Source organism: Argiope bruennichi, chromosome X1, assembly GCF_947563725.1.
Source record: "Argiope bruennichi chromosome X1, qqArgBrue1.1, whole genome shotgun sequence".
Classification (NCBI taxonomy): domain Eukaryota; kingdom Metazoa; phylum Arthropoda; class Arachnida; order Araneae; family Araneidae; genus Argiope; species Argiope bruennichi.
This window is the reverse complement of record NC_079162.1, coordinates 16963508-16989353: the sequence shown is the minus strand read 5'-3', so window position 1 is coordinate 16989353 and position 25846 is coordinate 16963508. Positions and strand designations below refer to the sequence as shown.

The 25846-nt window shown below is 30.8% G+C and overlaps 1 protein-coding gene across 1 annotated transcript in view; it reads left to right on the top strand.

Moving 5' to 3' along the window:
• LOC129958337 (protein dachsous-like) overlaps positions 1-25612 on the top strand; it is a 196228-nt gene extending 170616 nt beyond the window's left edge. The window contains exons 9-22 of the mRNA XM_056070754.1: positions 104-1108; positions 1728-1967; positions 2197-2541; positions 3742-4111; positions 4588-4836; positions 8597-8748; positions 9343-9558; positions 10003-10223; positions 16294-16579; positions 18742-19028; positions 19109-19250; positions 20139-20310; positions 20691-20898; positions 21972-25612. Of these exons, the coding sequence (XP_055926729.1) occupies positions 104-1108; positions 1728-1967; positions 2197-2541; positions 3742-4111; positions 4588-4836; positions 8597-8748; positions 9343-9558; positions 10003-10223; positions 16294-16579; positions 18742-19028; positions 19109-19250; positions 20139-20310; positions 20691-20898; positions 21972-24314 (6236 nt within the window). The 3' untranslated portion in view covers positions 24315-25612. The remainder of the gene's footprint in view (positions 1-103; positions 1109-1727; positions 1968-2196; positions 2542-3741; positions 4112-4587; positions 4837-8596; positions 8749-9342; positions 9559-10002; positions 10224-16293; positions 16580-18741; positions 19029-19108; positions 19251-20138; positions 20311-20690; positions 20899-21971) is intronic.
• Positions 25613-25846: the final 234 nt, after the last annotated feature.

Sequence of the window (25846 nt, the reverse complement as noted above, 5' to 3'; positions counted from 1 at the left end):
GACATGTTTTAGTTCATATTTTATTGATTTTATTTCTCATGTGTTTTTGCCTATTCTTGTTGATAGTGTATTTACATATGAGTATATTTTTAACCTTTTATAGGCAAAGAAAATACTGATGGAGCAGATGTTTTTAGCATTGATTCCAGTACAGGTATCGTAAGAACTAGAAGACTTCTTGATCACGAGGATCAAAAAATGTATACTGTAACTGTTCTTGCTCGTGATAAAGGCACACCTCAACGCATGAGTGAGTTGAAGCTGCAGATACAAGTATTAGACCTGAACGACAACCAGCCGGTATTTCCTTCCTCCAGTCTGTCTTTCAAAATAAAAGAAGGTGTTGCAGTTGGACAGGAAGTTGGCGTCATTCAAGCTGTAGATGAAGATGGAGGAGAAAACGGCCGTGTAATGTACTCAATAGTTGGAGGGAATCTATATGACATATTTGATATAGTTCGTAGCACTGGAAGCCTATACACAATTGCTGAAGTGGATTACGAGAAGGCTTCTGAATACCATTTGCAAATAAAGGCTGTTGATAATAGTGCTGTTAATCCTCATAGTAGCGTGATAAGTGTCAAAATTGAAGTGGATGATGTCAATGATTGCGCTCCTGTTTTTAAAAATGATCCTATTCTGTTTTCAATACCAGAAAATACTCCACAAGGTACTCTGGTGTGGAATTTTAGTGCTACGGATTTAGACAGTGGAATAAATGGCCAGGTTACTTATTTTATTGCACAGCAATCTCCAGCGTCCGTTTTTCAGATTGATCGGAAAACTGGAGCTCTCACCCTAACAGAAACATTAGATTATGAAGAATATCAAGAATACACAATTGTGGTGACTGCATCTGATCAAGCCCGAGATGTAAAACAGCGATTAGCTACAAGTGTGACATGTAAAATCATTATTGAAGATAAGAACGATAATACTCCTGTATTTCAAACAAAGAGCAAAATAAATGTTTTGGAAAGTGAGCCCATAAACTATCCAGTTCTTCACGTTATTGCACTTGATAAAGATTCAAGGGATAATGGCAGAGTCACCTATGTTATATCGCAAGGAAACGAAAGAGGCCATTTTTCATTAAATTATGATACAGGTATGCTACATAGTTGTGAATTTTTCTAATAAATCAAAATTGAAATCAGTGATATTTATATTATCATTAAACTCTTAACACGTTCGATATCATGAGTTATGCATGTAATTCGGACCAATGCTCACTTCTTTGCCATTTCTTAATTATTGCAGAAAAAAGAATATCTAAAGATAAGAAAAAGATATAAACTAAATATAGACGTATTTTTGCCGCCACCCAACTATGGGTGATACGGCAGTCAACATGTTAAATAATTCATAGATTTTTTCATATTTTCTCTTACTTTGATTTTTTAATTATATTCTTTTGGGAAGGAAGAAACCCCATCTCAAAGTTAAAAAGGAATCACTGATGATAACTAAACTGAGCTTTAAGTATTGAAATTTCAACAAAATTTCTATATTAATTTTTTTTTTCAAATTATTTTGCTTAAAATGTTTAAGAATCTGAAAAACGTTTCGTTAGTCAGTAATTTTTGGGATCGCGATCCAGAGTTTAAGTAGCTTTGATTTAGAACATAAGCAGTAAGAAAATGTTTGGAATCAAAATAGTTTTATTTCATTAGTTATATATTTGATAAACATCCAAGACAGTAAATATCATATAATTTTTACTTTAGGTCTGTTGTCTGTGGCGAAAACCTTGGACCGAGAAGAAATTCAACATTATGAGCTCAATATAACAGCTAGTGATCATGGTAGACCTCCCAAAACAAGCTATCAGATACTTCATATATACATAGAAGATGTCAATGACAATCCACCTAATTTCAAGCAGCACTTATATCAAGCTAATGTTTCTGAAGCAGCCCCCAAAGGAACCTTCGTTTTAAAAGTAGATGCTACAGACATTGATCTAGGTAAGTTACCTTCCTTCCAGTTTTATTCCGTCCAGTAGTTCAAAATTAAGTGAGTGGAATTCTATGTGACAGAATTTTGATTTAGCATCAAAGCTACGAATATAAAAAGGAAATCGTTCCTATCAAAATGAAAGTTACATTTTTATTATTGGAACTCGTTATAGTGCTAACAGATTTAGATAAATAGAAACTTATTTATCATTTGTTAACAGTTTTGATTTTTTTGCAGATGAAAATGGAAAGCTCATGTATTCAATTCCTAATGGTGTGGCAGAAAACAGATTTACAATCAATCCTCAAACTGGGGAGATTCATACAGCATCACTTTTAGACCGAGAACATCAAGCATCGTATTTCGTTACTGTTTATGTCAAAGATGGAGCATTTCCTTCAAAGCATGATACCACTACTGTTAAGATCGATCTTTTAGATGTAAATGATCACGCTCCTGAGTTTGGTGATTCTTGTTATACTCTACGCGTACCTGAAAATAGTGATCTCAGTGTTATCCATACACTAGTTGCTACTGATAAAGATACAAATGCTAATGCTGAAGTAACATACACTATAACTGGTAAGATAATTTACTTTTTTAGCTTCATTTTCAGATGTACTGTTTATATTGCATGCAATTTATTTCCTCTAAAAAATAAACATCTTCTGAAAGTATAATTTTAAAATAAGTTTAAAAATATTGTTACTCCCCTAAAATGTTCATAAATATTTAAAAAAAATTGTGAAAATTGGTAGTTAGAAAAAGTTGTGACTCGGATTCAAATTTAATTTTAGCATAAAGGTTTTATATGCATTTTTATAATGCATAATTGCTATATTATTCTATTTTTTTATAATTAATACTTGCTGATAAGTAAGATGCTTTGATTCAATATATCTGAGAATTTCGTACTAACAATAAGCATTGCCGAAAGATTTTTAGAATGTTTCTGAATGAAAATGTAATGGACTTTTGCTTAGAAAAATTATTTTAGTCTTTACTATGTAATGAATAACTTTTATTTTCTAAGGAACATACATTGTGTCGTGAAACTGAGAAAAGAATTAATTTAATGAAACATATTGAAGTATAATAGTATATAAACGATGAAATTAAAAGAAATTTAAATATATGTTAGTTTACAAAATCAATAAGTTATTTCATTTTACAGCAAATAAATGTTTTTATGCTGTTAATTTGCAAACTTCCTCAATTTTTTATATTGCCAAATTTATTTATATTGATATGCTGATTTGTTTATATCTTTTGCATCATAAGCAATATTTTTTAACTAAAATTTTTGGTTTTGCGACATTTTTTTTTTCTTTTGTATGAACAGGCATACTTCTGATTTTATGTTCGGCTCAGTCTGTGGAATCTTATTTACTTTACTCTACCATTTTTGCCTCTTGAAATTTGACAATACATTATCTTATTAAATTGGAAATTATTAATTAAAATAAATTATTAATTGGAATTATTCGGAATCTCGTTATTGCTTAAAAAACGAGATTCCGAAGCTATATTTATTTCAGAGTTCTGCTAGTTACATCAAAGAATCTAGCCGTGTATCGTCTATAGTTATTTGACTGCAAAGCAAACTCTGTTTCATTGCAGGAAAAATCTCTGTTTGTTTAATGAGATAGCAAATGTTTTAGATGACAAAAATTTCTTTACCGATAATTAGCATGATTCTTCATAGTGGAGTAAAGTGTTAAGATAAGTGCTAATAAAACTAAATATATTTTGTGTTTCTAATTCAAAAATTGTCATTTTTAGATGGTAACACAGGAAATAAGTTCAGTATCGATTTGCATACGGGTCAATTATCTAGTCGCCCATTAGATCGAGAACAAGTGAAACAGTACAGACTCGTTGTATCTGCTCATGACCAAGGAGAACCTCCTCTAGCTGGAATGTGTAATGTAACAGTTATAGTACTTGATCAAAATGATAATGACCCCCAATTTGACCACAACGAGTACAGTGCCACAATTGCTGAAGATGCACCAATAAATAGTACAGTAATTATAGTAAAAGCGCAAGATCCAGACGATGGAGTCAATAGTGAAATAACCTATTCTTTAAGCAATGAAACTAAGTCCCTTTTCCGTATAGACAGCGCCACAGGAGCTATAACAACAACTGGGTAAGATTATTTTATTTATTTCCTTTTTATAATTTTCAAAAGGTTAAGGATAACTTGCTTCCTTAAAATGGATTCTTATATTGTGACGTGCATCATATATCTTTGGCATGGTACATTTTGAACATGTATATAACGTTCACTAAAATGTTACAAAACACATATATTTCTTCTTTTTCACAATACTTTAAGAAAAATTAAATTAAATTTGATTTTAAGAAAGAATCTAATTTGATTGTTAATCAATGGCAAGTAAAGATTTATTTTCAAATGTAAATCATTTCAATATCGACAGAAAAGTTTTTGGAAATTGAAGTAATCTTTCACCCGTTATTTTTCCATCAGAAATCATTTTGTATCCGGAATTTATTGATTTGTTTTCATTAATCTTCTTTTCCTATTAGCTTATTTATTTATTATTTATTGACTTTTTTTAGTATGAAAAAACTATTTTGACATTCCTTCCTTTATTTTTTTAGCTTCTTCGACAGAGAAAAGAAGGCATCTTATGTGTTTGAAGTGCGTGCCACAGACGGGGGACGTTATGATGCTCGCTCCGAAAAAACTATTGTTCAAGTCACTGTAGCTGATATTAATGATAACAGACCAATATTTAGCCAGTACCCATTTATAACATCTGTTTCTGCGCATGCTGCTCCTGGTACTCAGTTGATCCAATTAGAAGCCGAAGATGATGATGAAGGACCAAATGGAGAAGTTTTATACAGGTAATTAGTATGTTTAATTGACAAAATAATTTTATCAAAACAATAAGACAAAAATGCGAAGGAAAAGAATGTGCCAGGAACTATGATATAAAGCAAAAGCAGAAATTTGCTGGCTATAAATAACTGAATTTCGGAACTCCCATTTTTCTTATAAATATGCAAGGTGTCTCAATAGCAGCGTAAAAGACTTCTAGGAGGGGTAGAGTATACCTAGACGACTCGGAATCACTTAGCAAGGTAAGGTTAGAAATGCTTGATAGACACGATAGATGGCGTTGCATGTGCGCGAGATTTCCGAGCATTCCATAAGAGATTTTTCATTTCGGCATTCTTTAGCAAGATTTAATGATAAAACAACGACCTCACAACTGTTCACGTGAACAAATCATGATCATAACCAATGACGTTACACTTGACATCAGCAGAACCATAATTTATATGCAATATGCATAATTCATTTGTACGGAAAAAAAAAAAAAAACCTTTTCCCTCTCTCGCATATGCATATCGATATAGCAATCGATTACGTCATCAAAACTAATAATTTTTAATAAAACTATTCGACAATTTTTTCATTGGGAAAAATATATATGGAGTTAATCTCTTCATGTAGGATTTATATTTTTGTTCCATCCAATAATGTATATGAAGCATTTTGATGATTGTTAATATGTTTTTGCAACTTCAACATGAACTATAGTGCCTCTTGTGCCATAAAACTCCAAACCAACCAATCAACATGAACTATACATTTTGGATTGCTGACGACTGTTGTGACATCATTGCTACAACATTGGTTATGATCAAGCTTTATCCACTTAGTTAGCTGTGAGGTTATTAGTTATGATCACTGAATCTTGCTATGGAATGCTGAAATGAAGAGTTTTAGAATAATGTAATCTCAACATAATCTTTAACATGAATATTTGAATCCGTATATGTCTAATACATTAAGCTCTTTTCAGTTTTCATCTGTTTCACTATCAGGTACCACATCTCTGGCACTTACACAAGTCGGACATTTTAAAACTTTTTTAAATGTTTCCATATTCCCCCTATTCAAGAGCTGGGTAATTTGTGCATCTGCATCCAAAAAAATATTTATTGCCTAAATGTTCACTAGATTTACAAGAAGAAATCTGTAAAGGGATATATCTTAGAAGAAGCGTTTTTTACCCTACTTTAAAGCTGCAGATAATATCCTGATCCAGAGACTGAAGATGTGATGTTAGGTGGGAAAAAGATTACATTTACGTTTTTTAATTTTAAATCAACAGGAGAAGTAGCATATTCCAGGTAGAAGAATATTTTTCTGGATTTCCTCTTTATTTGCCCACGTCTAATAACCAATCATTCATCATTTCAACCCTAATCTACGTTTTCTTGTTAGAATAACAGGAAGTTTTAAGCTTCCTTTCATCAATGTTTTTAAAACATCTTGGTTTTCTAACTTTTCTGATAAGTGGAGTTTCAAACTCTCCCAGGATGTTGCGATACAACAAAATGGTTAGACGTTCTCTGGAAATTTTGTCGCCACTACATTTTTTCCTCTTAAAACAAATTTTTGTCTGGAAAAATGCAATAAAATAAACCAATTTCGTCTGCATTGAATATGCTTTTGATATCATATCCTTGGCAGACTGATTTTAATTTTCCAACCCAATTTGTAACAAGATTTGGGTCTTCGGATTTCTCTTCATCACAAATAAATTAAAATAAATATTTAGTCGTGTCTGCAATTTTTCTAGCCATCCATTTGATGTCTTAAACGTGTCCAATACTAAAGATCTGCTGACTTCTCTGGATTTTTCTTGAATCAAAACACCGCTTATAGAAATGTTTTTTGCACAAGTAAAGCAGAACCGTATTATCACCTGTTTACATTGATTTCGCTTGTTTCGATTTGATGAAACCTCGAATACTCCAATTTTTTTACTTGAATTCACTATTCACTTTTTTTTTAATCTTATCTTTGCCCTTCAAAAATTTATCTGTTTTTTTTTTTTTTTTTTTTTTTTTTTTTTTCAACTTTTAAATGTTTAGCAAAATAGCACAGATTTTCTTTTTCAGCAACTTTCAGAGCAGGAATTTTTTTTTTCCAGTTCTAATCTCTTCCTTTTTGTAGCCATTATAATTCCCACTAAATTTACTCAGCACGTTTATAGGAAACTTTACTCAGCATTTACATTTACAAAGCAATTGCATTGAAAAAGAAGGCGTTACTTTATTGGATTTCTTCCATAACTAAACTTAGGCTTTATTTTTTTTTTTTTTTTTACTTCCATTGCACCAAATTATTATTTGATGATGCAAATAAGAGGAAAAAAAGCTCAATGAATGATTTCCCTATCAGCGAAGTTTCTATAGTATAAAAGTGATAGAGAATGAAATAAAAAAAATTAAAATCTAACCACTTGTCCTGAATAATCACATTTATTCAGTGTAGACATAAGTTATCAAATTATAAAGATTTGATAGAGCAAAAAAAAAAAAAAAAAAAAAAAAAAAAAAATGGAATGTAAAACCAAGGTCGATTTGAAATAGCGTAATTTCGGATAGAAGAGAAAACTCTATGAAATTAAATAGCGTATATTTTGAAAATAGATTTGTACTACAGATAATATAGGTTAATAATACACACATAATTACAGATGATAATGGTATTAAATGCAAAAATCTATTCAAATATATCGGATTATATGCATACGATTCTAAGGAAAACATTGAAATAAATAAGGAGCGAATCCATTGTGAAGATGAAAACATTGACCAGCTCTACGAATCAGTTTGGATATAAGAAAGGTAGAGGGCAAAGTTCTTTGTAAATGTACTTACTACAAATACGTTGTATTTGGACACCTTGTTCAAAATTTTTGCCTAAAAAATTGTATAGTTTAAATAATTTTCCGCTATTTGGAGTAGATAACATGAAATGTTATATTTTAAGGAGCTGAGGCTCGATATCACTTAATAACTTCTTGACCTACTAATTCCCTTAACTTTCTAATTAGATGATATGCCCTATTTGGCACATTTATTATTTTAATTTCTATAATAATATAAGGACATTTGAGATGTTGAAGGTTTTTGAATTGAAATTACTTAATACTTTCGCTGAATTACAGATTTAAAATTAAAGATTCAATAATTCGATGCCTGAATGAGATTAATTTTTGTAAGTGAAGGGGTTAAAGATGTCCGCTATTCAGGAGTATAAAAGGAGGAAACGCTGTATTTGAAATTTTTGCACTGTGAATGTGAGAGCACGAATTTTTATATTCGAATGCATACTTTGAGAAACACATATCTCGAATTTCATTGACTATTATTCTCATGAATTTATTGACTATCACGTTTGGTAATAGATCATATTTAAAGAAATTAAATTTCTCAAAAGCCTTTTTCACTTTCACTTTTACTTTTAAACTAAATTCTCATTTTCATCAGTCATTCTTTGAATGCAGATTCCGTAATTCTTACGGTATCTTAAAAAAAGCGTAATAATTTTTTTAAGCTTATTTAAATTTTTCATATAAGTTTGATTTCAAGGAAATGATTAATCTACTGTTTTATTCTACTGTACTATTAATTTATCCATCTACAACCAATTTTATTTAAATTTATCACTTGATTTTTCCGTGCATTTTCGCCTAATAGAAAGTATCTGTTTTAAAATGATAACAAAATATTCATTTCTGATAATACATCTACTGATGAGAAATCTTACGCTGCTTTTTTATATTATCTTTTGTATGAATAGCTTTACAAGTCCGTACCTGAGTGATCGTTTCCACCTGGATGCTGAGACAGGCGTTGTTACTGTTGCTGGTAGTTTATTAGCTGATGCTGGGTATGTATTTCATTGTGAAATAGAAGCAAGAGATAAAGGCCATCCTTCAAGAATAGCGAGAGGTAAATCGAATATTTATATTATTCCAACGGTAACGATCTCTGATGCATTTAAAATTTTAAGTCATTAAAGCGCATGGTATTTTGATGGATTCAAAATGCATGAATGCGAAAACAATGATATTCAGCTAGCATGCCATAAAAATAATGCCAGTTTTCATTTGTTTAATTATATTTATATTTCTCTTTTATCCTGTTGAAACTGGTGCATTCTGCATTTAGTGCTTTCATTCTAATTCACATTCCGTCATGCATACTTGCACAAAACTTTTTTTAGTGAATAGGTGAAAAAATTTTTATGTTCATATGTTTTCTTTACATAAAAGAACGCGTCTTATTATCGGTTCAGTACTAAAATAGTCCTTTAAAATTGTACATTAAAGATCTTTATGTAATCGTGCTTGCCGATCTAAGTAAAATTTACATTCGTCCTGTTTTGTTTTCTCATTTTTATGAATGTAATTTGATAAAATACAAAAACTTTACTTAAATTTGTAAAATTCTATTTCTGAAATTTTATTAAGGCAGTTTTTATGACAGTTATTTTTCATTTCTTTATTTTCCATAGAAAAGAAATCTTATATTTTCAAATTTCAGGTGTTGTTGAAATCCACGTCGGCGAAGATTTTACATTCAATAACCGCCTTCATTTCCAAAATGATACATATATTGTTGATGTCCGAGAAAACACGCCACCTGGTAAAGAAATTATTCAGGTCAAAGCTATCCCGCCATCTGGCGTACCAACAGTAATTACATATTCGATTAAAAGTGGAAATGAAGAAAATGCTGTTGATATTGATCCACGAACAGGTATGTGATATATTAAAAATTATTTTATGATAAATCATGAGACGAAACAATAATTTATATTTCTTGCACTCATAATATTAAACGGTTTTAATTAGAAATATAAACTCTTAAATGTAGAACATCAATATAAAGGAATTTCTATAAAGCATAAATAAATTATAAACATTGCGAAAAAAAGGAGCATATAAAATGTAGTGAATGAAGTGTTTTTTTAAATAATTTATCTTGGATATTTTTATAACAAGTCAGTGTGATCTATATGCTTTTAGCTATAAAATGAAGATTTATTTATTAAGAGTTTGAAAAAGTTAAAAATTTTTAAAAAATGACTATTTTTTTAAATTTCATTTTAATTTCATTACGCCGCTGTTATTACTGAGGTTTTAAACTGTAAAATCTACTAGGCTTTAAAATATTTGTTATTAAATAGTTGCATCATTTCAGGAATTGTTACTATTCGCAACTCTCATTATCTTGATTATGAAGTGACAAGACAAATAAGAATGCTTGTAGTGGCTCACAGCGATGGTAGATTGCCTCTACATGGATATGCAACTCTAATCGTCAGACTCGCCGATCAGAATGATAATTCTCCAACATTTTCTCAGGAACATTATGTTTCATCTGTTTGGGAAGGAAATAATAAAGGAACATTTGTAACTCAGGTAAGAAAAAAGTACTGTTATCTGGAAAGTTTATGGCTGAATATTTATTAATAGATAAAAGTGCACATTTTTCTTCACTTTCGAATCATTATTGATATGACCACGGCTTTTGTTATGATGCAATTCTTTCTGATATCATGAAAAAAAATAATTAAGTGAGTGTACAAAGAAATCTTTAATACTCAATAAATAAATTTAAAACTAAGTTTTCACAAATTTTCAAGGAAATCCAATCAATAAATCTGCTTAGACTTATCACAGTACGTGCTGCATTTCTTTACTCTAGTACTTATACAGATTTGTTCCAACTCTACTGTCATGAGCTTTTATATTTAGTTTTTTGGACGTAATTGCAGAAAAAATAACTGACAGCGTATTTATGTTTCTTTCCATCTAATAAACTTAAATGGAAATGGTAGGAAGAAAAATAGTGTGAACTCGATATTTAACAACCTCATTGGAGTAAAAATGTGGCTCTAAAATCGTGAACTATGCTGCAAAAAATATTTCATACAAGACATGAATTGTTCAAACATGCTGTGTATTATAAATATTTAATATTCGTGCCATATTACTTTATGCATAATTTAAAATAGTTTTTGAGTTGGACATTTATTGCAATTTAATTCAAGTACGTAATATATGTAAATGTATCATTGCTCAATGCTGATGTTTTAATTATTCCTATTAATATTTAATTATTAAAACAATTCGTGTAACCCTTAGGTTATGGTAACAACACGAAAATATAACTAATGTTATCAATTTATTTATTGTGCAAACTTTTTCGCCTTATACAGTTTTAATTATTTGTCACGATTCTGTTTAAATTGGCATTTCTGAAGTTTCTATTTTTTTAAATTGACAATGAACAAAATATTACTTAAAGGCATAGTGGAAGAAAATACGTTAATCCATCCGAGAGCATTTCCTTTTTCTTATGAAAGCAAGACATCAGCGAATTCAATTTGCTTACCCGTAGTTAAAAAAATAAATTTCTCGCTTATTGTAGACGAAGTCTACAGCTTTTTCCGTGTTGTTAAGCGGACATATCTCATACTATGATTATGTCCCTCATCTAAAAATTATTCTATTCAAGAAAAGTAAAAGCAAATTTTTCCTAAGTGTCGTTCATTTTTTCATGGGTTATTTGCAAGGCGAGTTGCTAAGTTCTATAGGATATAACGTTTACGAGTAAGATTAAAGTTTCATTTTTGGCCTTCTCCTGAAAAATAGGTGAGTGTTTTCACTTACCTCTGGCTATTTTCATAGTGAACAAACTTGTAATATAATAATTTATATTTTCATGCATTTAAAATAATTATATAATATGAAGTGATATTAAATATGTCATCCCATCCCGCATATAATGCCCATTGTTTTATGAAAAATTAGCTACTAACATTTTTAAGGAATTTACCATTTGATCTACAAACATATTACTTTTCAGTATGAAAGCTGGTTATTAAAAATGATTTCATACTGATTTACGTTGAGTATAGAAGAAAATTGATATCAAAGAAAGAGAAAAAAAATCGCGATGCTGAAAGAGGAATTTGAAGTTAATGATTTCGATTCTTTTAAATAAGAAATGTAAGTTATGGAAATGGAGAAAAATAACATTTTGAATCATCCATGGTTAGTTTCTTAACAAATATGTATATTTTGATCGATTTTTTAAAAAGTTCCATAGTTACTGGTCATTATTTGTGTGTCTGGAGTTGGCTTCTATGTCACTTGCGCTCGATAAATTTCCCCCTTTCCGCTCAAGTGTCAAGAAAGACTACCACATTATAAACTTTATCTTTGCATGTAAGATTTGGCGATTTTACAATGTACGCCAAACTGTGCGGTCAACTGACCCATCAACCACCCCCAATAAAACGATTAACCAATAAAACTTTCCCTTACTCTCTGAAGAGGTGACTGTCTTTGTACATCACGAGAGGGGTTTGGTGGGGTTAATGAGTCACCCAAACTTGTTTGGAAAAAAATACTCTTTGAGTTGGATATTTTAGATTTTCTCTGCTTGCACAGAAAATCATACTGAGGCCCGCGTGAATGTTAGAAGGGCTCTTAGAACATAGAACTCATCACTGATTAATTATTGAAGCACTTCGATTTTGGGACATTTACTTGCTCTCTATAATTCTGTTAATTAACATTTCCGAATTCTGTAATTTGGGAGGAGTAATTCAATGTTTATAGTATTTCGTTTGACACGATTTTATTTTTATCAATAATTGCTTTTATTAATTTTTCAATCCAGAAGAATCGGCCAACATCTATGTGCCTATGAAATTGTAAGACCTCGGATTCATCCCAAAAGAATGGCTCAATCCTTTCTCTCAATAGTTTTAGTACTAACAGCGAATTTTAATAAAATGTCCCTAATTTTTTTTCGAATTTTATAAGTAAATTATTTATTCAAAAAATATTAAATAGGTTTAATTGAGAAAGAAACGAACAAAATTAAATTGAATTTTTGTATATTTCGTTATTTCGTATTAAAGTTCTGGAATATTTCAGACTAAATATTCATCTAGGAATTGTTATAATTTTTACTTATACATAAAAAAATAATATGAAAATAATAAAAAGGTGAATTTAAAAAAAATGAATATAATTTCTAAATAATTCTTTTTTTAATATGCATTCACAATATGCATAATATGGTCACTTACATTTAACAAAAATAAATAAAGAAATAAAAAAATAAACTAACTGCAAACATTTATCTCTCTGACATTCAGCATAGTCAAGACTGTTCCGCATTTCTGAAAGCTTAACAGCATTTTTTGTTCATTTGTATGTAATTAAAATTTTAAAAAAAGTTTTGAGAGATTCATTGAATAACTTGGTAGTAATGTTGCTTTTTTCAAAATAGAAATTATGATTACTCCTATATAACCATGAATTGAAGAAAAATAGTTGCAAAATATATTGTTACACAAATGCTAATACACATTAAAAAGCATTTTTTTAAAAGTTTTTATGAAAGCAATGGCCAACTTAGTTTTATAATTCAGATTTATGGTTGCTAAAGTTTACTTAACTTGTCATTGATCGCTTACTCACAAGAGCATATTTAACTTCAAATTCTATTGGACATGTAACATTTACTATTGTTCTTAAAACCGCATACTATTCCGCTTTTTGCGCAATGCATCTTTTTTAATTTTCAGTAATCTCAACAAAAAATGGGAACTTGAAAAACGAAAGTGTTTAAATTTCAACTAATACGAAAACTTTCTCAATCAGCATTGTTTATGAGCATTACAGATAATATACTTATCTAATATTAATTCATTTCACTGACATTGACCCTTATACATAATTTGTTACATTAAGGAGTAACAAGATTTAAAAATGGATACACTTTCTAAAAATTACAACGCTATAACTTCCGAAAATATTAAAACACAAAATTGATTTTTGCATCAAGATAAAGCTAAAAAAATTATCTTTTTAATGATACCAATGCTTTAATCTACAAATAAAGTTTCGATTTTTAACGTGTTTTTAAAGAAACATTTTAACCATATTTTTCAACAATGTACTTCGCACAAAATAAAAATAAAATTTAATCTGCATGAGCACGTCAATGAAAAAAAATTAGCTGTTATCCACCTGTTGCCATCACATTGAAAGAAGTTCAAATTAAAAACATAAATCAAATATTATTGTAAATTAAATATATAAAAGTGTAAATTTCAGCTAGTGTCTGTATGAAGCGAACAAATTTGAAATATATTTTCTAAAAAGTAAATGGAGGAAAAGATTTCTATGAACTTTTACAATATCTATATTATTAATTAAATCAAACAATTAAATTTAAGGTAAACATGGTTTATATATGTATTGGATAGTCACTGTAATCAGCGCCCATCAGTCAATTTTAATCAGGGGCACGCATCTACTAACAAAATGGTCTAAATGAACTAAACAATTACAATTTATGTTACTGGAGTCAATAAAAGCTCCGATGAATTAAGAATTTTAAATTTTTTCATAGGTCCTTTCAATTACCCTTTGTAATCCGTTTACATGTTTATCCTTTTACATTAACCTTTGAATCTTATTTAACAAATTGTTTTGAGACATGAATATATTTACACTTAGCACTTAGATCTCTCCTCTCAGGAACCATTCAAGGCAGTGCATCATTTTGGCGTTTTATTTAATTATTTTATTAAATTTTGAGTGATAAAAATATGTAGATTAATTTTCTGGGAAAATTCATATATATTAATTTTTCTGAGCAATGAACAAGGCTCTTATTAATAATAATAAGATAAATGATAAGATAAATGTATGTACAAAATCTCATAAATGAAAGATCAAATACAATTTTTACAAAAATTATCGCCATTCCATTATTACCAATAAGCCCGACCGGAAATGCAGCTATGGAAAACTAAAAACCGTCACCCGCGCCAAGTTTTCTTGCCAAAGGTCCAAATCCCAGTAAACCTATGACAGCAACAGTGGTAGGGAATGATTTACCGAGCGCAAAAGTTCCGATTCCCTGGAGTTGATGGTGGTTAACTGAATGTGATTGAATTGAAAAACATCAACGTGACTTAGAATTTGTTTTGTTGGTTAATGTTCATTTCCATGAAAGATATATAACCAGATCTCACAGCAAAAGCAGTTTTTTCAGATACTGTAAATATCAGAGGAAAATGAGTTGAACATGCGATTGTATGTTCTATTTAAGGTGGGAACTCTACTCTCTACCACTAAATTGAACTACCAGTCCTTATTAATTTTAAAGTGCGTTTCATAGATATTTAATTCTCATGTTTCATAATATCGAGTTTCCTCTATTTTCAAAATGGTACATTTCATGAGTTTCTCTTTAAAAAATTGGGACTGGAAGGATTATAAATAATTCCAATAATAGAAATATTAAATAGTTAAAAACAGTTTATAGGCGATATATCATGAAATAGAATGTATTTTCATTGAAAAAGGTACTTTGAAGTAGCTGGGAATGCGCCGTAAAATAAATTCTGAGACAATACACACTAGTTTCTTATTATTTCAAATCGGATCGTTTCTATTATCCGAAGCCAAAACTCGCGTCTCCAATCATCCTACTTTGAGGTAATTCAGAATATAATAGGGTAATTATGTGCAGAGTAGTTTCAGAAGAGACTGGTTTAATTAATATTTTAATTTGAGAAAAAAGTATTGTTCAAATTAGCCTACCTGAATATGATTATGCACTCACATAAATTATAGATCCATTTTCCATCTCATACGATCATTTTAAATCGAAATAAATGACAGAGAGTGCAAAATTCGTTCTGAATTGCAATACTGGCCCTTGGATTTGGATTTGTGGGTTTTAATGGCACAAGAGCCAATTCTGACCATACTGCGCCACAATACTGGCCAAATAAAAGAAAATTATAGCTAACTGATATGTTTAAACTCGGAATCAATTTGTGATGTTATAAAATCGTTACCCATTTACATTACCGTTTATATAGGCTGTTTTGAATTTTATATTTTGGAAAATTGTTTTAAAATATATTTAAATTGTAAATCTTTCGCTTTCTAAATGAACTATTTTATTTGGAGGAAATTTTTTTTTAAATATCCTTGATGTAAAATTATATCAGACATTTTATTAGAAATGATAGATATTTCATTCTCATAAATTTGGGAAAACAATTTAATAAATCCGAGAAAGTTTGTTTTATATTTTATTGCTAGAAAATATTTTGCTCATAAATAAAAAGAAACGAAAAGTAATTATTAAAAATTTAAATTTTGATTAATATTTTATAAGATATTATTCATCTTCTCCAAATTAGCATCACATTGATGATAATATTAAAGCAAATCATGTTTATTTTTTGATCGAATATTCATATCATAAAAAAAAACTACTATAAAATGCTTTTCCTTCTATATGACAAATAAGTCGTAGTTTAAGACTTTTCAGTTTATTTCCAACATTTTCATTGACTTGAAATTTACTGTGTTGTATACTTATTTTTGGTTGTGGAATGAACTATTTTTGTATATAATTAAATCTTTTTTAAATTTGTTCTGTTAGGTTACAGCATCGGATGATGATCAAAATGGAAATGGAATTATTGTGTACCACATAATTGAAGGCAATCATGATAACGCCTTTATTATCGACCCACCTTTCAGTGGAATTGTGAAAACCAACATTGTTCTGGACAGGGAAATCAGAGACACTTACCATCTTACAATCATAGCAACAGATGACGGCACTCCTCAGTTAACAGGAACTTGCACACTTCGAATCAGCATTATTGATGTGAATGATAATCAGCCTGTATTCCCCCCGCACAGTATAGTGAGCATTAGTGAAGGTAAAGATTTTCAAATTTAATTTTCACAGATTTCTGCAGAATAATGAAACTACTTTTTCATTAAATATTTCATTAATGCATAATATGTAGAAAATGGTACATTCTAAATAGCTTGTATTTTTTTTTTTTTTTAGTGATTACTGTTTACCCAAACTTAATTTGAATTATTCTTTTATTGTGTGATTTTCCAATGGCGTAAATCAGTCGAAACTAGTAAATTAGCGCTTCAATAACCAATTTTCTCAGACCATATTTGTTTTTTTCAATTAACATTTTCAGAAGAAGGACTGCGATTTTTTGTCACTAGAGGCTTCATATTAATTCGCATTTCCCTTCAATATTGTTCTTGCGGGGGGCAGGGGTATCATGTATTAGCGTATGAGAAATTGTCGAATAACCAGCTTTTCACTTCCCAGGAAGTTCCAATCATTTTGGTCGATTTACTTCCATTCCAGTGATGGGACGCTTCTTCTACGTAAAGTTTTGGGCCATGATGGAGAATGCGCTTGGGTTTAAGTCGTGGTTCTAAAAAATTTAGCTTCAGTTGTAGACACTTCACTGAGTCCCCGGATACTTAGAAAAGATGGAGAAACTCTGTCCAGGCTCCTTTCAGTATTTTAGGGATTTCCGACAGATCGTGAATGCGACGAAAAAGATGCGTGTTTAACTCTTCATCTGGCACACTTTCTCAAAAGCAACGTGTTGTCGTAAGCAGTTATGAGGGGATTTAAAACTCCAAATGCTTTACATGACGATGCCTTCGTATACAGATTTCTGAGTAATAATTAAAATAAATTAACAAATTTCTAAGATTTGAATAATTTTTAAAATTTTGTCATCAGTTAATGATAAAATCTCAAACGTAATTTTTCATTTTTTAATCATGTTTATAGGCTGGAACTATCTGTTAACGTATCTTATTTATTTAATATATGTGTTGCCGAAAAGATTTTGAATATAATTTTTCACCATTTGCCAATTAAAAGGTTCAAGTATGAATTTCATCTCGCCAGCGTTCCAATAAATGCACGCTAATTACATAATACTCTCTTCTCGCTGATCCTAGGATTTTTCAGACAAGATGTGGGGAATATGCGATATGTGCTGAGAAAGAGAAAAATTGCGAGGTGAAAATTTTTATGAGCGTGTTGCATTCTAGCATTCTAGTAAAATATGTTGTTTGTCGGACGATAACTAAATTACATATTTTATTTTAGAAATTCTTCTGTGTTTAATAATGTTTGTGTTCCATTTTTCATTTTTTAATCATGTTTATAGGCTGGAACTATCTGTTAATTTTCTTGAGTTCAAAATACTTTACGAGACAGATCGTTGAATCTAGAATTACTAGATTTGGCATGTAATTATTCCTTGGCTGAAAACAGATTTTATCAACATACAGTTAAAGTTTTAAAAATTAACCGAAATTGTAATTTCTACACTACTTTCAGTTATTAAAAAAAAGGCTTCTATATAGTAGGAATGCTTTTCTAATTAAAATAATTTTTTATATGTTTTTATGTATTTTAGTGACTTTGAGTTCTTCTAACGCACGTAGATATAGTATTGATCTACGTTCTGTGTGCACGTTATCATTCTATTATTCAGAGCAGAATTTTAAAAGTAATATGAAGATCGAACGTATCAAGCTTAAAGCATAATGTTGCTTCGAACTGTAGATTCGAACCTTTTTTAAAGAACATGGAGTTTTCACAACAGCAGGATATTTAATGCTCGGCCAACACTAGATATTTCCTTGCTAATTTTTTAAACATACACTCGTAATTTTTAAAACGCTATAAGGGAAAATACTGGTGAGTTACGAGTAGTAGCGAAATAAAGTATCTTCTCTTCGTTAAAACTACCTATTCCGTTGAAGACAGAAAAACTGTGAAAATTAGTCTGCTCCAATAGATTTTCAACTACTGCACGCCTTCTACAGTTTTCTTATTTACCGAAGACTTTTCTTTCATTAATATGTAGTCATATTCTGCATTTACATGCCCAATATAAAATACGAAATATTTTGTAGCATAGGTAACTCAGGATGAAAGTTTCCTTTATTTAAATTTTTCCGAATGTGAATTAAAATATTTTTAAGACTAAAATAATCTAGACCAAAGCTCGTAAAATATATTTAACTGTAGCGTTCATCTTTTCAGGTGCCGAGGTGGGAACTGTCATCACCACAATTACTGCTAATGATGTCGACACTAATCCAGCTCTGATATACAGCTTTGCTGATGGTGGTAATCCTAATAACTTATTCAGCATAGATAGATTCAGTGGACGTATCACTCTAGCGCAGCCTCTGGATCATGAAAAACGAAATCAGTATCTTATACAGATTTATGCGTCAGATTCGTCTCACTTGGCTGAAACTTCTCTAACAGTTCGAGTTACTGATGTTAACGATAATCCTCCCGTATTTAGTAAACAACCTTATCAGGTAAAAAATATTTACTTATTCAGTTGCGCAATGAATGTTTAATTAAACTTTCTAACGCATTCCATTATTTAATTAAATAGGTGACAGTGCCCGAGTTGGTGGATCCAGGCTATCGGGTTATAACAGTCAATGCCACAGATTTAGATTCAGGAATGAATGCTCAGTTGCGTTACAGTATGAGTGCATCTGCAGTGGATGGCTTTTATATTGACGAAAATACAGGTATTTTATTTATTAAATTCATGTCTTTATTTTTTTCATGTAAATTAGAACTGTTAGTTTTCATTACGCACTGTAAGAAATATTTCTTTCATTAAAATGGAGTTCCTGTTATTTGGTTGTAAAAAAATCCAATCATAAAATAACTATCAATTAACATTTGAATTAAAGATAACACATTCTTAATATTTAAAAAGGATTAAGCACATGATAAATTCATCCTATATCTTGAGAGTGGTAGATTTTGACAATACGAAACCTCGGGTACAAAACTGAATATCGGACAATTAACCATCAGCTTAGCACTGCGATGTACATGGGAAAGATTTTGAGACCCCACCCCCAGGTCTTGAGGCTTTTAGGTTTGACTGTTGTTGTGAGTAAAAAATCATCTAATAAATTATGTAAAATGCTGTATGCGTGTTTTTTTTCCTCTTGCAAAGCGATAATAAGTGTAGTTTCATAACACTTTAAGAACTGATTGCAAAAATAACCAAATTTTTCATTTTTGCCAGTCATGGCGTATCTGTTTCTCATATTCAACTAATATTAGGAATTAAATTTGTATTTGGAATATTTTTGTTAAATTTTTGCAGGTTTAAAGAAACATATTCTTGACATTCTTTCCAGATTTAAGATATCAATTATTATTTGTATTGATGCTAAAATAATTCTTTTACGATAGACATTACTTTATTGTAAACTGTATAAAAATGCTATTTTCTAGAATTGGTAATTTAATGTTTTTCACATGAAAGACTTAACTAAAATTCAAACACATTGACAACAAATTTGTAAAAAAATTATATTTCTTGTTTCTTCTATTTCGCACTAAAAATATCTTTGTAAGCTATATTTTTCTGTACGATTAATATTTTGATATTTCTCCAGGTACTATTTATACAAACAAGTCGTTATCCTTTGATCCGAGACAGCATACCATCCAGCTAATAGTGACAGCAGTAGATAAAGGGCAACCGCCAATGACAGCTGTAGCGGCTGTCCATATTCAAGTGGTTGATGTAAACAATAATGCACCAAAATTCTCCAGCCCTTCTTATACGTAAGTAATTTTCTCTATTCATCTATATAAATTTCTCTTTCTCTAAAAGCTATATTCGTATGAATTTTCTGCAATTACTAATAATTTCTTTCCTGAGATAAATGTAATCAAACATTTTTTTTTTGATTAATTCAGCTTTTAAAGACTTGCAAAGTGTTGCATTTAATATGTTGTGGACTAAAATGTTTTTCATTTTATTATATAATAACAAATTTTAAATATGATTGTGTAATAGCATTAATGATTATGTGATTATAAATTCACATAATCATTAATGTTACTTTTTCTTAATTCTGATATATAGATTCAGATGTTCAATTCAAATTGTATATAAATTTTAAAACGATATCGGCCATGATTTCATTCACTTTTGATTACAGGAGCAACGTTTTAGAAGATGCACCAAAAGGCTATACAATATTAACAGTTTCTGCTACTGATCATGATAAATCGTATTCAAATCACAATATTGACTACAGAATTACTGAAGGCAATGTTGGAGAGGCATTTGCTATTGCTGGTACGACAGGCGATATCATACTGATGAAGTCCTTAGACAGAGAGGAAAGAGCAAGCTATGTGTTAAAGGTAATAAATATGCTATATATTTTGCAATTGTATTCTTTATTTTAATAATATATAATAAAGCCTAATCCTAGCAACAAAAAAAAAAAAACGTATGTAAATGTTGATTAAAGTAAGTAAGAGCTGCAAATTCAAATTCCAGTGAACCCCTTCGAGATGATTGCCGCATATGTACATTTGCGATGGATTTTCCTTAGGGCTGAACGCTGCATCATTGCGTCGGGTTTTTCGAATGAAATGATTTCTATTAGATGGCGTTACTAACTCATGTTTTTATTAAAATTAGGCTTCTTAGATTTGCATTTCTCCTTCCGAAGTCAGTTGGAGTTTGGCAAGTGTCTGTGAATAGTTAGGTTTTCACAACAGAATCAGGTACTTGCTAATTTAAAAGGAAGCGCATTCTCATTTGAGATAGGATATTATTTTAGCAAAGGTTTTATTCCCAACAGTTTCATTTGTGCAGTCATGCCTACAAACCCGATTATCTATTGGAGAGGGGGAGAATATAAATTTATGATCGATGTATGGATTTTCTCAACGACAACATAATATTAAGTTATTTACGGTAAAAGGGGTGATTAAAAACTTAGATGCCTAGATTTCTGGAAGCGGGATATAAAACGGGACACTCCCTAATTGTATAATGTCAGTTCTACAGTAACCTATTTTCCATACGGCTTTGAAGCATTAATTACAATTTTTATAAAGTCTTCCAAAATATTTTTCCGTATATTTTGCATCAGTGATCCGGTTTAAAGTACAAGCGATCATAATACGTTACTTGATATTTAAAGCTAAAATATAACTTTATAATCATAATTGAAAAGGAATATCTGTCACATATTTAAAAATTTTCATTTCTATGAAATGACCACTTTAAAAATTATTATGTATATTTTTATGAAACATGATGTGCGTTACGCTTTTAGAGAAAATGCTCCGCCCTGTACGGACCGTTGAAGTTTGCTTTTCTCATCCTGTGTGTACTCTTCTTTACTCGCGCATCCGTCCCGAAGGGGTTAAATACTGAGTGACATTTTTCACGTCCTTATAATTTTTTTTTCCTTCTCCAACAGGTTGTTGCAGCTGACAGAGGTAGTCCTTCACTCAATTCTTCGACTGAAGTTCATGTGTTTGTGGAAGATGCAAATGATAATCCACCAGTATTCAACCAAACCCATTACTTGGCATTTGTGTCGGAAATGGCAGCAATCGATACCAAAGTTCTTCAGGTTGTTGCAAAAGATATAGATGAAGGTGTCCATTCAAAAGTAATTTATGATATTACGTCTGGTAATGAGGACCAGAAATTCAGTTTAAATGCTAACACAGGGATTATTACAATAAGAGAAAGACTGGATTATGATACAGTCTCGGAATACAAGTTTATTGTAAGAGCTACTGATAGCGATCCGAATAGACCACTTTCAGCATTGGCGAGTGTTGTTATAAAAGTTCAAGACGAAAACGACAACGCACCTCATTTCCCACTTACTATGTATAGAGAAGCAATAGAGGAAAATTCGCCTGTTGGTACTCCAGTGTTTATGGCTCATGCTATCGATGGTGACCGTGGATTTTATGGAAAACTTAATTATTCAGTAACGGAAGGAGAAGGAAAAGAAAAGTTCAGAGTTGATGCAGAAACAGGATTAATCAGTTCCTTGGTTATATTTGATTACGAATCCAAAAATCGTTATTTTTTTACATTGATGGCTATGGATTCTGGAGGAAAGTATGCAACTGTTCAAGTACAAGTCGACATTGAAAGTAAAGATGAATATCCACCAGAATTTAGTCAAAATTCTTATCATTACACCATACCAGGTGATGCTTCCGTTGGGTACTTAGTAGGAAATGTTCATGCATCTGATCTAGATGAAGGTATTGACGGAAGAGTTGTTTATCAGCTCAGAAATTCACAATCAAATTTTGCAATTAATGGTTCTACTGGAGCTATTACTGTAAAATCAATGTTCCACAGAGAAGTAACTAGTAGATTAAGACGAGAACTACGAAACCAAGAATTGTCATTGTATGTGTTAGCCAGCAGTGGTCGTCCTAACTCACTAAGTAGCTCTGTTGTTGTTGATGTTTTAGTTGATTTTTCTCTTAATTCATCTCGTCTTAGTGCAACTGAACAGAAACTTGGTAGCAGTCTTCCAGCCTGGGGATTGGGTTTGGTGATTGCTTTATCACTGCTGGCATTGGTTTTACTTGGAATGATATTCTTCCTTCGTAAAAGAACAAAAAGAAGCAGCAAACCAGCTGTTGTGCAAGGCTTTGATAATTCATTTGATACAATAGACATTCATCATCCTCCATCCAGCTCTGCAAGCATTTCTCAGTTCCCGCCACATTACAGTGATATATCTCATTTTGATCCTCCTGAAAGTTCACAACATGTTACAGGAGCTACCTCAGAAGTATCTGATCAATCTCATTCCGCATCCAGCGGTCGTGGTTCTGCCGAAGAAGGCGAAGATGTTGAAGATGAGGAAATTCGTATGATAAACGAAGGACCTCTTTTGCAGCAACAAAAACTTCAGAGGCTTGGTTTACCAGACTCTGGTCCTCATAGAGACGATGATAACATGTCCGACATATCTGTTCACAACACACAAGAATATCTTGCACGGCTTGGTATTAATACTTCACATTCGGATCAAAGGAGCATACAAGACTATAGTAAAATTTCGAATTCTCGAAGTGTTGAGAGTATGCACATGTTTGATGAAGAAGGTGGGGGTGAAGGTGATGGAATGGACCTTGGTAATTTAATTTACTCTAAACTTCATGAAGTTGGAACTGAAGAAAATGAAGCGATAATGGATGGAACGAGAGGCTTTGGTTTTGGAGACGAAGGGGAGCCTTCTATGACAGGTTCGCTTAGTTCAATTGTCCATAGTGAAGAAGAACTAACTGGTAGTTACAATTGGGATTATTTGCTTGATTGGGGTCCACAATATCAACCGCTTGCTCATGTTTTTGCTGAAATAGCAAGATTGAAAGATGATAGTGTGCCATCTTCCTATGCATCGAATGCCCCAAAGACTCTGAACCCTCAAGTAAAAACCGTTCCACCACCACTAATAACTAATGTGGCACCTCGTTCTATAGCACCTGTTGCTTTAAGCTCTGGACATACTAGTCAGGTTGCATCCTTTCCTACATTACCTCGTTCTCCTATTGGTTATGATAGTACTTTTTCTTCCCCAGCTATGTCACCTAGTTTTTCACCAGCGTTATCACCATTAGCAACAAGGTCGCCTTCGATTTCACCACTTGTATCGCCGAATGGAAGTAGCTCAAATTCAATACAGTTATTGGGACCTAATGCACCGCATTTGACCAGACCTCAACGTTCAGCACATGGTAATGTTGCATCTTCAGGATCTGAAACAGAACTTCAAATTTGACAAAGAGCTTCTAATATCTTTTCGTAAATAAACTTATTTATTGCAGTGATTTCTAGTGTATATATTCTCAGTCAATATTTTGCTGTAATATAAACAGTGATAAAGAGCTTTACCCTTTTAACGAAATCTGAAAAATAACGTGTATCTATAAATCTGTAGAATATGCTTTATTATGATGTTGAATTGATTCATTCAAGTTCGACTAATAATATGTTTTGGATTAAAGCGAAGTACTGTATTTCAAATTGTTCCAAGAAATTTAATAGTTTTCCTAATATTAAAAAGATATAGCGAATAATTATTAACATGAGCAAAAATCTGTGACAAACAAAATATACCCAAAACAATGTTGCTGGATATTAGCCATTTCTCTTTGCTGTTGTATTTTAATTAGTGGATATAATTTACATTTGTTCGCTATGTAAATAATGTATAGTTATTTCTGTTTGTAAATATATAATTTTTCCAATGTGTATATTTGTAAATTGAAAGAGAGGCCAAAATTCCAAAGATTTACGTACATCTTTAGTTTTGTGTTTTTTGAATGGAGAGTGATAAGTGTCAAAAGTTATGTTTTGCCCTTTTTCAAGGATGTGTCTTCGTTAAGAGTTGTAGAAACATTTTGAAAAAAGATGCAATTGTCAATGCTCTTTTTTAAAAAATTATGTATCAAAACAACTATACAATTCTCTTAAAATAGCAAATTATTTCAGAATGTATGCAAGGCAAATTTTTAAACATATGTTTTTATATTAAAATAATTAGGTACAATTTTTTCCTGGCTGAAAAAATGAAGTTAAAAATAGTAGTGACTTAAACTGTTCCATTTATCAAAAGGTTCATTCAGTCGGATTTAGTTTCCCTAAATATATAAGCAATTGCATTATCTATTTAAAAATTAATAGTAATTATCATTCTGGTAAAAAAAAATAAATTGGAACTGCAGTATCAATGTTGCACAATATGTTAATTCATATGCTAAATAACAAGGCCGTGTTATGAAAATTAAAAGATTTTTAAAGCAGCGCTTAATCGAAATTCGTTTCAAATAATTTATTTTATACCAAAACTTTTGATTCCCTGCTAAAGTTTTTGTAAGATTATAAATATTAGAGAGTAAAAAAAAATAGTTGAAAATTTTTTATGTAGTTTTATTTATTTTTTTAAATTTCCATTATCTGTTTCGAAATTATTTTACTAGTGACATTTTAAACTCATGGGAAAATTGATTGCTTGTTAAATGTAGTCATTTGTAATGAAATGTTCTTACGAATTGATAAATGTTATATTTATCTGAAAAGAAAGGTCATCAATTGTATATAAAGCATTAATTGTTAATAAAGTTTTGAAACAATGTGAATTTGCATTTTTCTCTTTTCAGCCTCTTATCAAACACATAAATTATTTCAGATATACGTGATTGAAACATTTCTAGAAAGCAAGTTTGAAACTGAATACATTTATGACAGCAAATCTCTTACATAGCTACCTGCTCATTACACTATCACTTCTGTCCACTCTCCAAACGCGTA